We start from the raw sequence: 13,782 nt of genomic DNA, 5'->3' as shown, positions 1-13,782 counted from the left end.
GGAACACTTTCGGTGGAGGAACCACACTCGTCAAAGACTGTAAGTACCAGAGATTTTCACTTTGTGCATTTATAAATTTTATCAAATAATGAACAAGAATTTGATCAAGTTCAGAGATAGTGAGATATAAAGTGATAATTTTGTTGAATTTTTATTAATCTAAGGTAATCTCATATCCTGAGAAAAAGAAATGCAGATAAATATTTATTGGTTGTAATAATTGTATGTATATTAATACATTTATAGAAACATACTATTACAAATGTTTCATCTATTTTCATGTACAATGATGATTTTAATTCACATGTTTATATTTTTTTAAATATTATTTGCTGAAGCTTCAAACTAAATCATGAACTGTTTATAAATGTTTAGTTTGAATTGATCAAACATATTTTTTGAACAAGAATCAGATGTTGAACACAAACAGGATTTTATCAGTAGATGCAGCTCAGCTTTGTGTTCACGCTTCATGTGGTGAAAAGGAAGTGAAAGAAACAGACGTTAAAGGTTTGAACTGTTTTCACACCAGTGTTTCAGCTCTGTGAGTTTAAACAGAAGAAAATCATCTCAGGGACGAGTTCTTCACTGTCACACATTGAGAAACAGACGTGAAGACGTCCTCAATAATCATCAAGAATCATTATCAGTGAACCTTCTCAGCCACATTGACACTTGAACCCTGCGGCTGATGGTCGGACACTGAGTGAATGATGTTCAACAGTAGAAGTTCTTCTGCTTCATTTTATAACATACAAGAAATCACCTGTATGTAATTTTCCTTCTTCCTCATCCCCTTGTCTTTTCTCCCCTCTCTCTCCTCCAGTGGGTGTGGTGCGGCCCACCCTGACCCTCCTCCCCCCCTCCAGTGAAGAGCTGGAGCAGGGCACTGCCACTCTGGTGTGTATGGCCAGCGGGGGCTTCCCCTCAGCCTGGAGCCTGGGCTGGAAGGTGGGGTGCAACGGTTGGTCCTCAGGGGTGTCTCACAGCCCGGGGGTCCTGGGGGGAACCGGCCACTACAGCTGGAGCAGCACCATGAGCCTCCCTGCAGAGCAGTGGAGGAAGGCGGGCTCAGTGAGCTGTGAGGCCAGTCTGAACGGACAGAGCCCTGTCGCTCAAACCCTGGACCCTGACCTCTGCTCGGAGTAGAGAGACGACCGGGTGGAGTCATTGTGCTCTACTGTGGGTCCGTTTGATTTACATGTGTTCTACTGCAGCTCTGCATGTCTTCATGTCTTTTCTTCAACTCAGTAAGACAGTCCAATGCTGTATTGTGCTATTTTTGAAACAAAAATAAATATTTCATGTTCTCATGTCATTTGTTTTTCACAATTCTGTTTTTACTTGACTAAAATAAAAGATATCATCACCAACATCTGCTTCTGTGTTATTTTTTTCTGTGGCAAATGATATGAATGTAAATCTGTGTTTTACTTCTACTTAGACAGTAATTTCTCTTGTGTGGATCTGCATGAAAACCATCTTTCTGACTTCTGAGTTGAACATTGAACAAAATCATGAAAATCACAAAAGTATCACATTAGTACTTTCCTCATAATTCATATTATTGTCAATAAGTGACAGAAGTAAAAGTTTATGATTAAAACTCAGAAATTAAAGGGAAATTACACATTTAGCATAATAAGTAATTAGAAATTCTGTTCCATCCATGTTCTGATGTGTGAGTGCTTAATGGTAATACACTTTTGAATGTGTGATTATATTAATCATCTTATTATTATATGATGAAGTGTGAACAGAATCAAAATGACAATTAAAGTTATTGATTAAATATCTGGCAGCATTAAGTCATCTAATGAAATTGATAAATAACCACAATTGTTTCTGATTGTTCTGGTTTTAATCTTGCAGGATGTGATGGTTGTATGAGATTAATGTGTTTTATAATACATATATATATTCACTGTGTTTATTTTAGTTTTCGGTTAGAACTCATTCTGTGGAGCAACTAGTTGAGGCAGGTTTTTTACAATACAGCTCAGTTTACAACACGTGCAACTGGGCCGGTCAACGTAGCGTTCACTGCTCCGCCAGAGAATCACCATGACAACTCATTTTTGGGACTCCAGGGGCGTTTCAAGGGACTTTAGGGGCCTTAGGCAAAAGGGACCTGGTGGCCTACATTGACACAAACACCACCCTACAAAGAAACACATGAACCACATCACTACAATCTTCAAACAAATATTATACAGTCAAAATTAAAAAAGTGCAGACCTGTGCATCCACATACAGGATAGTGACGTATTTAAGTTTAAGTTCATTTTTTGAACATTTAAAACTGTGAGTTTGTTTCAGTTGTGTTGAGCTTCATTGTCGCTCTGCTTGAAGACTTGTGTTGTGTTCACTGGACCAGTTATTCTCTGTGCAGCTGCAGCAGACCAGTTTCACTTCAGTCAAACTGAGGGAGGTTTTTGTACGGCTCTAAATCACTGTGTGAACTTTCCATCGCAAACGCCACCGAGACAGTAATAATCTCCAACATCTTCAGCCTGAAGACCACTGATGGTAAAGGTGGAGCTGGAACCAGAGCCACTGCCACTGAATCGAGAGGGAATTCCTGATTGAAGAGTTGTTGTATGGTGTATAAGAAGCTTGGGAGCCTGTCCAGGTTTCTGCTGGTACCAGGACATACAACTACTATGAAAACTGGGGTTGGTGTTACAGGTCAGAGTGACAGTGGATCCTGGAGTAAATGTCACGACTGGAGGCTGAGTCACAGTCATTTCCCCGCTGCATCCTGCACACAAACACAAATCATACATTAATCAGCGGAGGTGAAGAGAGAGAACAGGCAGCGCATCACGTCTGAAATGTTGCTGAGTGACTGAACCTGTGAAGCTGCAGCAGGCCAGCGTCCAGATGAGGAGGGTGATGAGAGTCATGGTGGTTGTGGTGGACAGACGGGTCTGAGTCCTGCAGAGTTGGAGTCACAGGACTATAAAGCTTCTCAGTTCAGTGGAGGATCAGCTGACGATGCAAAGCCTCCTCTCTATGGAAATGATTCCTCTGCTCTGAGCGGACTGAAGGTGACGTGGGACACAAACTCAGGAGCGTTGCTGTTTGGATTTACACTAAATATGAAGAAGCAGAATTGAGGGTCCTCAGCATCTGGAAACAAATTGTGTCACTTTCATTGATGCAAATATGTGTTTTTCGTCCCCCTTGAATTACAGAGTGAGTAGACGTACAAAATAATTTTTTATGAACTTTTTGTTTTAATTTTTTTGAAGCATCCTGTCTGTTTTACAGCTTTCCAATGAAGTCAAACTGTATTTTGAAATATTAATTCATGACAAAGTTAAATCAACATTTTGTCTCTCAATCTTTAGAAATAACAAGAATGTTCACAAATATTTATTTTTTATTTTTTAATCTTAATGAAATGTCGAGCCACATTAGCTCAATATAAATATTAAGTGTAAATTGTGAAGTTTAACCAGAAAAAAGTGAGTCTTCAGTGGACAGACTGTTGTTCACGGTGCAGGAGGTTTTTGTACGAGCACCTAATGAGTCTGTATCACTGTGGAACACTTTCGGTGGAGGAACCAGACTCAACATTGACTGTAAGTACCAGAGATATTTACTTTGTGCATTTATGAATTTTATAGAACAATGAACAAGAATTTGATCTAGTTCAGAGATTGACTGGCTGATAATTTTGCTGAATTTTAATCATTCTAAGGTAATCTCGTATCCTGAGAAAAAAAATGCAGATCAATATTTATTGATCGTAATCAATTTATGTAGATTAATACATTCATAGAAACATACTATAAACGAATGTTATATCTATTTTCATGTACAATGATGATTTTTATAAACATGTTTAAAACGTTTTAAAATAGAATTTGCTCAAGCTTCAAACTATATCATAAACCTTTTTAAAAATGATTAGTTTTAATTGATCTAACATATTTTGGCACAAAAATCTGTTGTTGAACAAAAACAGGTTTTTATCAGTAAATGCAGCTCAGCTTTGTGTTCACGCTTCATGTGGTGAAAAGGAAGTGAAAGAAACAGACGTTAAAGGTTTTAACTGTTTTCACACCAGTGTTTCAGCTCTGTGAGTTTAAACAGAAGAAAATCATCTCAGGGACGAGTTCTTCACTGTCACACGTTGAGAAACAGACGTGAAGACGTCCTCAATAATCATCAAGAATCATTATCAGTGAACCTTCTCAGCCACATTGACACTTGAACCCTGCGGCTGATGGTCTGACACTGAGTGAATGATGTTCAACAGTAGAAGTTCTTCTGTTTCATTTGTTAACATATGAGAAATCACCTGTACGTCATTTTGCTTCATTCTCATCCCTTTGTCTTTTCTCCCCTCTCTCTCCTCCAGTGGGTGTGGTGCGGCCCACCCTGACCCTCCTCCCCCCCTCCAGTGAAGAGCTGGAGCAGGGCACTGCCACTCTGGTGTGTATGGCCAGCGGGGGCTTACCCTCAGCCTGGAGCCTGGGCTGGAAGGTGGGGGGCAGAATCAGGTCCTCAGGGGTGTCTCACAACCCGATGGTCCTGGGGGGAACAGGCCACTACAGCTGGAGCAGCACCATGAGCCTCCCTGCAGAGCAGTGGAGGAAGGCGGGCTCAGTGAGCTGTGAGGCCAGTCTGAACGGACAGAGCCCTGTCGCTCAAACCCTGGACCCTGACCTCTGCTCGGAGTAGAGAGACGACCGGGTGGAGTCATTGTGCTCTACTTTGGGTCCGTTTGATTTACATGTGTTCTACTGCAGCTCTGCATGTCTTCATGTGTTTTCTTCAACTCATTATGACAGTCCAATGCTGTATTGTGCTACGTTTGAAACAAGATTAAATATTTCATGTTCTCATGTCATTTGTTTTTCACACTTCTGTTTTTACTTTACTAAAATAAAATATATCATCACCAACATCTGCTTCTGTTTATGTTTTTTCTGCTGCAAAAGATATTAATGTAAATCTGTGTTTTACTTCTACTTAGACAGTAATTTATCTTGTGTGGATCTGCATGAAAACCATGTTTCTGACTTCTGAGTTGAACATTGAACAAAATGATAAAAAATCACAAAAGTATCACATTAGTAGTTTGTTGGACTTTCCTCATAATTCATATTACTGTCAATAAGTGACAGAAGTAAAAGTTTAAAATGAAACCTCAGCAATTAAAGGGAAATTACACATTTAGCATAAGAGTTAATTATGTATTCTGTTCCATCCATGTTCTGATGTGTGAGTACTGAATGGTAATACACATTTGAATATGTGATTACGATTATCATTATATAACTAATTGATGAAGTGTAACAGAATTTAAATGACAATTAAAGTCGTTTAATAAATATCTGGCAACAATTAGTCATCAAATGAAATTGATAAATAACCACAATTGTTTTAGATTAGTCTGGTTTTAAACTTGCAGGATGTGCTGGTTGTATGAGCTTAATGTGTTTTATAATACATTGTACATATTCTCTGTGTTTATTGTAGTTTTCTGTTAGAACTCATTCTGTAGAGCAACTAGTTGAGGCAGGTTTTTTTACGATATAGCTCCTTTTACAACACGTGCAACTGGGCCGGTCAACGCAGCGTTCACTGCTCCGCCAGAGAATCACCATGAAAACTAATTTGTGGGACTCCAGGGGCGTTTCAAGGGACTTTAGGGTCCTCAGGCATAGGGGCCTGGGGAAAATTTAAAAAGTGCAGACCTGTGCATCCACGTAAAGGATGGTGAAGTTTTGGGACAGTGTTTTTGTGAAACCAATGGCCTCCTTTTCGGCCTACATGGTAGTCAAAGCCTCAAACCACATATTCTTTATTCCGGAGATAGCCTCCCGAACTCAGTCTCCCTGGATTCCTCAACTTCACACAGAGGTGTGAACAGCTACCAGAGACACAAGGGTCAACTCCTATTGATCACTCTGGACTCCATGACCTGTGTGGTTCCAGGCCAATATAACGCCTGTTTCCCTTTTCTTCTATCTCTTTCTACAATCCCTCCAAGGAGAGCAGTCTGTCCAGCCTCTCTTCTCCTGCATCGTCGAGGGGAGAAGCCTGGCTGCTTCAGCTCACATCTTCTTTTCCATCCAACTCTTCGAGAGGAGCGCAAAGGTGCAGCTTCCAGCTCATCTCACCAAGGAAACCTCCTCACAACTCAAGCTCTACCAAACTCCTAGTAGCGACTCAATGTCCTGCAGGAGAACTTCAACCAGCAACTGAGCTGCACAGCTCAACAGAACCGCGAAGGCAGAAACCATACGACAAGCCAGAAGACTTCACAGAACTGCAAACTGAACTGCAACTTCCTTTTACCCCTTTCGACGGAATGGAAACACAACTGGGCTTAATAATTATATAAGGGTAAGCAATACTGTTCATTCAATTCTGTGTGGTGTTTATGAGTTTGATATGTGTTGGGATATTTTGGGTTATAAGTTATTCGAAAGTAAGGTTAGTTTGTAATGCTCTACACAGTCTTTCTTTGCATTTCAGTCTACACTCTTTCTCTGATTAAGCACCAACACAGACACACGCATTATCCTTCACCTAATTATCTCTGTTTCCGCTACCTGTCGTACAACCACTTAAAAAAAAAAGGGGGGGGGGCGTTATCTTTAGGATGGCCAGCGACCATTTTGAAAGCATGCCGAGGAAGGTGTTAACTTTTGATCAGCCGCCATTTTGGGAAGCATGTAGCACACAGACACACACACTCACATACACATCTTTGTTTAATTAGCACATTGTTAGTAATTTGTGTTTTTATACTTTATTATATTTATAATAAATGTTTTTCTTTCACAAAGGTTTGTTTCATTAATGTTGCATAAGTGAATTTTGCCAACCTCTACACTGTAACAAACTCCATAACCTTCACTGTTCATCATATAATCTTTAATAGTAAATATGACATTTCTAATTGAACTAGATCTAAATGAGACTGATCTTTACATTTGATATTTTATTGCTTTTCATTTATAATGTCGTTATTCTTAATTTATAACTTTATCATTTTTTAATTAATAATTGTATTACTTTTAATAATTTATTGTATAATTGTAATAATCATATTTTATGATTATTAATAATTAGCCAACATCAAGTCGACCTATTATTGCACAACAGAAGTAAAAAAATTTAAGTTCAACCCAACCCCAACCTACTCAGGCTCATCTTACACACATTTAGACAATCTAGTCTTCAACTAAAAATCTAAATTTGACAAAGTTGGTTTCATGGGGCTTTGTTTGGAGATTTCTGAACATTTAAAACTCTGAGTTTGTTTCAATTGTGTTTAGCTTCATTGCCGCTCTGCTTGAAGACTTGTGTTGTGTTCACTGGACCAGTTATTCTCTGTGCAGCTGCAGCAGACCAGTTTCACTTCAATCAAACTGAGGGAGGTTTTTGTACAGCTCTAAATCACTGTGTGAACACATATGCTCCGTTTACTACATGGAAGCTCTGACAGTAATAATCTCCAAAATCTTCATCCTGAACACTGCTGATGGTTAAGGTGAAGCTAGAACCAGAGCCACTGCCACTGAATCGAGAGGGAAATCCAGAATTAAGAGTTGTTGTATCGTATATAAGAAGCTTGGGAGCCTGTCCAGGTTTCTGCTGGTACCAGGACATATAACTAGTGCTAGTAACACTGGGGTTGGTTTTACAGGTCAGCGTGACAGTGGATCCTGGAGTAAATGTCACGACTGGAGGCTGAGTCACAGTCACCTGGCCGCTGCATCCTGCACACAAACACAAATAATACATTAATCAGCGGAGGTGAAGAGAGAGAACAGGCAGCGCATCACGTCTGAAATGTTGCTGAGTGACTGAACCTGTGAAGCTGCAGCAGGCCAGCGTCCAGATGAGGAGGGTGATGAGAGTCATGGTGGTTGTGGTGGACTGACGGGTCTGAGTCCTGCAGAGTTGGAGTCACAGGACTATAAAGCTTCTCAGTTCAGTGGAGGATCAGCTGACGATGCAAAGCCTCCTCTCTATGGAAATGATTCCTCTGCTCTGAACGGACTGAAGGTGACGTGGGACACAAACTCAGGAGGGTTGCTGTTTGGATTTACACTAAATATGAAGAAGCAAAATTGAGGGTCATCAGCATCTGGATTCAAATTGTGTCACTTTCATTGATACAAATATGTGTATTTCATTCCCCTTGACTTACAGAGTGAGAAGGCGTACAATAGGATGTCAAAACATCTTGTTTTAATTCTTTTGAAGCATCCTGTTTGTTTTACAGCTTTCAAATGATGCTGAACTATTTTTCGAAATATTAATTCATGACAAACTTAAATTAACTTTTTGTCTCTTAATTTGAAGAGGTAACAAAAATGTTAACAAATATATCATTTTTTATTTTTAAATCTTGATGAAATGTCAAGCCACATTAGCTCCATATAAATATTAAGTGTAAATTGTGTAGTTTAAAGTGAAAAAAGTGAGTCCTCAGTGGACAGACTGTTGTTCACGGTGCAGGAGGTTTTTGTACGAGCACCTAATGAGTCTGTCTCACTGTGGTGGACTTTCGGTGGAGGAACCAAACTCAACATTGACTGTAAGTACAAGAGATTTTTACTTTGTGCATTTATAACTTTTATCAAATAATGAACAAATATTTGATCAAGTTCAGAGATTGACTGGCTGATATTGTTGAATTTTTATCAATCTAAGCTAATCTCATATCCTGAGAAAAAGAAATGCAGATAAATATTTATTGGTTGTAATAATTTTTTGTATGTTAATACATTTATAGAAACATACTATTACAAATATTTAAATGTATTTTCATGTATAATGATGATTTTTATTCACATGTTTAAGATATTTTAAAATAGAATTTGTTCAAGCTTCAAACTAAATCATAAAGTGTTAAAAAAAGGTTTAGTTTGAATTGATCAAACATATTTTGGCACAAAAATCAGATGTTGAACACAAACAGGATTTTATCAGTAGATGCAGCTCAGCTTTGTGTTCACGCTTCATGTGGTGAAAAGGAAGTGAAAGAAACAGACGACAAAGGTTTGAACTGTTTTCACACCAGTGTTTCAGCTCTGTGAGTTTAAACAGAAGAAAATCATCTCAGGGACGAGTTCTTCACTGTCACACGTTGAGAAACAGACGTGAAGACGTCCTCAATAATCATCAAGAATCATTATCAGTGAACCTTCTCAGCCACATGGACACTTGAACCCTGCGGCTGATGGTCTGACACTGCGTGAATGATGTTCAACAGTAGAAGTTCTTCTGCTTCATTAGATAACGTACAAGAAATCACCTGCATGTCATTTTCCTTCATCCTCATCCCTTTGTCTTTTCTCCCCTCTCTCTCCTCCAGTGGGTGTGGTGCGGCCCACCCTGACCCTCCTCCCCCCCTCCAGTGAAGAGCTGGAGCAGGGCACTGCCACTCTGGTGTGTATGGCCAGCGGGGGCTTCCCCTCAGCCTGGAGCCTGGGTTGGAAGGTGGGGGGCAGAATCAGGTCCTCAGGGGTGTCTCACAACCCGATGGTCCTGGCGGGGCCGGCCACTAAAGCCGGAGCAGCACCATGAGCCTCCCTGCAGAGCAGTGGAGGAAGGCGGGCTTAGTGAGCTGTGAGGCCAGTCTGAACGGACAGAGCCCTGTCGCTCAAACCCTGGACCCTGACCTCTGCTCGGAGTAGAGAGACGACCGGGTGGAGTCATTGTGCTCTACTGTGGGTCCGTTTGATTTACATGTGTTCTACTGCAGCTCTGCATGTCTTCATGTCTTTTCTTCAACTCATTATGACAGTCCAATGCTGTATTGTGCTACGTTTGTAACAAGAATAAATATTTCCTTTTCTCATCTCACTTGTTTTTCACATTTCTGTTTTTACTTTACTAAAATAAAAAATATCATCACCAACATCTACTTCTGTTTTATTTTTTCTGCGGCAAAATATATTAATGTAAATCTGTGTTTTACTTCTACTTAGACAGTAATTTATCTTGTGTAGATCTGCATTAAAACTATGTTTCTGACTTCAGAGTTAAACATTGAACAAAATGATTAAAATCACAAAAGTATCACATTAGTAGTTTGTAGGACTTTGCTCATAATTCATAATATCATCAATTAGTGAGAGAAGTAAAAGTTTAAAATGAAACCTGAGAAATTAAAGGCAAAATACACATTTAGCATAAGAGTTAATTAGGTATTCTCCTCCATCCATGTTCTGATGTGTGAGTGCTTAATGGTAATACACTTTCGAATGTGTGGTTATAATAATCATCATAGCACTAATTGATGAAGTGTCACAAAATCTAAATGACAATAAAAGTCAATAAATTATTATCTGACAACATTTAGTCATCAAATTAAATTGATAAATAACCACAATTGTCAGAATATTCTGGTTTTAAACTTGCAGGATGTGCTGGTTGTATGAGCTTAATGTTTTTTATAATACATATTATCTGTGTTTATTGTAGTTTTCTGTTAAAACTCATTGTGTAAAGCAACTTATTTGTGGGACTCCAGGGGCGTTTCAAGGGACTTTAGGGACTTCAGGCAAAAGGGACCTGGGGAGCCTACATTGACCCAAACACCCCCCTACAAAGAAATACATGAAACACATTATTACAATCTTCAAACAAATATTTTATCATCAAAATGAAAAAGTGCAGACCTGTGCATCCACGTAAGTGATAGTGAAGTAATAAAGTTTAAGTTCCCCCACACACACCACCACCACCTAAGGCTCACCTTCAAACACACATTTAGAAGTTCTAGTCTTCAACTCAAAATCTAAAATGACAAAGTTGGTTTCATGGGGCTTTGTTTGGAGATATCTGAACATTTAAAACTGTGAGTTTGTTTCAGTTGTGTTTTGATTCATTGTTGCTCTGCTTGAAGACTTGTGTTGTGTTCACTGGACCAGTTATTCTCTGTGCAGCTGCAGCAGACCAGTTTCACTTCAATCAAACTGAGGGAGGTTTTTGTACGGCTCTAAATCACTGTGTGAACTGTGCGCCATCAGGACTACCGAGACAGTAATAATCTCCGACATCTTCAGCCTGAACTCCGCTGATGGTTAAGGTGAAGCTAGAACTAGAGCCACTGCCACTGAATCGAGAGGAAAATCCTGAATATAGAGCTGTTGTTTGGTGTATAAGAAGCTTGGGAGCCTGTCCAGGTTTCTGCTGGTACCAGGACATATAATTACTGTTAGCAATATTGGGGTTGGTTTTACAGGTCAGCGTGACAGTGGATCCTGGAGTAAATGTCACGACTGGAGGCTGAGTCACAGTCATCTGGCCGCTGCATCCTGCAAACAAACACAAATCATACATTAATCAGCGGAGGTGAAGAGAGAGAACAGGCAGCGCTTCACGTCTGAAATGTTGCTGAGTGACTGAACCTGTGAAGCTGCAGCAGGCCAGCGTCCAGATGAGGAGGGTGATGAGAGTCATGGTGGTTGTGGTGGACTGACGGGTCTGAGTCCTGCAGAGTTGGAGTCACAGGACTATAAAGCTTCTCAGTTCAGTGGAGGATCAGCTGACGATGCAAAGCCTCCTCTCTATGGAAATGATTCCTCTGCTCTGAGCGGACTGAAGGTGACGTGGGACACAAACTCAGGAGCGTTGCTGTTTGGATTTACACTAAATATGAAGAAGCAGAATTGAGGGTCGTCAGCATCTGGATTAAAATTGTGTCACTTTCATTGATGCAAATATGTGTATTTCATTCCCCTTGAATTACAGAGTGAGTAGACGTACAATAGACTTCTCAAAACATTTTGTTTTAATTATTTTGAAGCATCCTATTTGTTTTACAGCTTTCAAATGTATCAAACTATTCTTTTCAAAATATGAATTCATGACAAAGTTAAATACATTTTTTGGAAAATTTTAACAAATGTATATTTTTTTAAATTATTTAATCTTCATGATATTTCAAGCCACATTAGCTGAATATAAATATTATATATATATATCCCCTGGAAATACAGAGTGAGTAGACGTACAATTGAATTTTTAAAACATTTTGTTTTAATTCTTTTGAAGCATCCTGTTTGTTTTACAGCTTTCAAATGATGTCAATCCATTTTTTTGGAAATAATAATTCATGACAAAGTTAATCAACTTTTTTTCTCTCAATGTTCAGAATTATGAAAAATGTTAACATATATTTAATTATTTTCATTAAATAAATCTTAATGAAATTTCAAGCCACATTAGCTCAATATAAATATTAAGTGTAAATTGTGTAGTTTTACCAGTAAAAAGTGACTCTTCAGTGGACAGACTGTTGTTCACGGTGCAGGAGGTTTTTGTACGAGCACCTAATGAGTCTGAATCACTGTGGAACACTTTCGGTGGAGGAACCAAACTCGACAAAGACTGTAAGTACCAGAGATTTTTACTTTTTGCATTTATAACTTTTATCAAATAATGAACAGGAATTTTATCAACTTCAGAGATTGACTGGCTGATAATTTTGTTGAATTTTTATCAATCTGAGGTAATCTCATATCCTGAGAAAAAGAAATGCAGATAAATATTTATTGGTTGTAATAATTTTATGTATATGAATACATTTCTAGAAACATATTATTACAAACATTTAATCTATTTTCATGTACAATGATGACTTTTATTCACATGTTTAAAATGTTTTAAAATATAATTTGCTGAAGCTTCAAACTAAATCATAAACTGTTTAAAAATGTTTAGTTTGAATTGATCAAACATATTTTGGCACAAAAATCAGATGTTGAACACAAACAGGATTTTATCAGTAGCTGCAGCTCAGCTTTGTGTTCACGCTTCATGTGGTGAAAAGGAAGTGAAAGAAACAGACGACAAAGGTTTGAACTGTTTTCACACCAGTGTTTCAGCTCTGTGAGTTTAAACAGAAGAAAATCATCTCAGGGACGAGTTCTTCACTGTCACACGTTGAGAAACAGACGTGAAGACGTCCTCAATAATAATCAAGAATCATTATCAGTGAACCTTCTCAGCCACATTGACACTTGAACCCTGCGGCTGATGGTCTGACACTGAGTGAATGATGTTCAACAGTAGAAGTTCTTCTGTTTCATTTTATAACGTACAAGAAATCACCTGTATGTCATTTTCCTTCATCCTCATCCCTTTGTCTTTTCTCCCCTCTCTCTCCTCCAGTGGGTGTGGTGCGGCCCACCCTGACCCTCCTCCCCCCCTCCAGTGAAGAGCTGGAGCAGGGCACTGCCACTCTGGTGTGTATGGCCAGCGGGGGCTTCCCCTCAGCCTGGAGCCTGGGCTGGAAGGTGGGGTGCAACGGTTGGTCCTCAGGGGTGTCTCACAGCCCGATGGTCCTGGGGGGAACCGGCCACTACAGCTGGAGCAGCACCATGAGCCTCCCTGCAGAGCAGTGGAGGAAGGCGGGCTCAGTGAGCTGTGAGGCCAGTCTGAACGGACAGAGCCCTGTCGCTCAAACCCTGGACCCTGACCTCTGCTCGGAGTAGAGAGACGACCGAGTGGAGTCATTGTGCTCTACTGTGGGTCTGTTTGATTTACATGTGTTCTACTGCAGCTCTGCATGTCTTCATGTCTTTTCTTCAACTCATTATGACAGTCCAATGCTGTATTGTGCTACGTTTGAAACAAGAATAAATGTCATGTTCTCATGTCATTTGTTTTTCACATTTCTATTTTTACTTTGCTAAAATAAAATATATCATCACCAACATCTGCTTTTGTGTTATTTTTTCTGCGGCAAAATATATTAGTGTAAATCTGTGTTTTACTTCTACTTAGACAGTAATTTCT

General features: G+C 39.3%; 2 pseudogenes and 3 gene segments (V, D, J or C); 3 read left to right on the top strand and 2 right to left on the bottom strand.

The window, feature by feature from the left end:
* LOC133015893 (Ig kappa chain V region Mem5-like) overlaps positions 1-1,149 on the top strand; it is a 69,901-nt gene extending 68,752 nt beyond the window's left edge. Inside the window, 2 exon segments of the V gene segment in view lie at positions 8-39; positions 827-1,149. Of these exon segments, the coding sequence occupies positions 8-39; positions 827-1,149 (355 nt within the window).
* Positions 1-2,916, bottom strand: part of LOC133015892 (Ig kappa chain V-III region MOPC 321-like) — a 41,954-nt pseudogene extending 39,038 nt beyond the window's left edge.
* Positions 1-7,986, bottom strand: part of LOC133015891 (Ig kappa chain V-III region MOPC 63-like) — a 56,159-nt gene extending 48,173 nt beyond the window's left edge. The window contains 2 exon segments of the V gene segment in view: positions 7,440-7,745; positions 7,839-7,986. Of these exon segments, the coding sequence occupies positions 7,440-7,745; positions 7,839-7,890 (358 nt within the window).
* Positions 7,987-8,152: 166 nt separating this feature from the next.
* Positions 8,153-9,671, top strand: LOC133014999 (immunoglobulin lambda constant 1-like; annotated as a pseudogene).
* Positions 9,672-11,059: 1,388 nt separating this feature from the next.
* On the top strand, positions 11,060-13,478 carry LOC133014998 (immunoglobulin lambda constant 1-like). The segment is given in 3 exon segments: positions 11,060-11,068; positions 12,296-12,374; positions 13,156-13,478. Coding segments are annotated over 3 exon segments (411 nt in total).
* The last annotated feature ends 304 nt before the right edge of the window (positions 13,479-13,782 follow it).

Source organism: Limanda limanda, chromosome 12 (genome assembly GCF_963576545.1).
Source record: "Limanda limanda chromosome 12, fLimLim1.1, whole genome shotgun sequence".
Taxonomy (NCBI): Eukaryota; Metazoa; Chordata; class Actinopteri; order Pleuronectiformes; family Pleuronectidae; genus Limanda; species Limanda limanda.
Note: the sequence above shows the minus strand (reverse complement) of the source record. Positions and strands in the feature narration are given on the sequence as shown.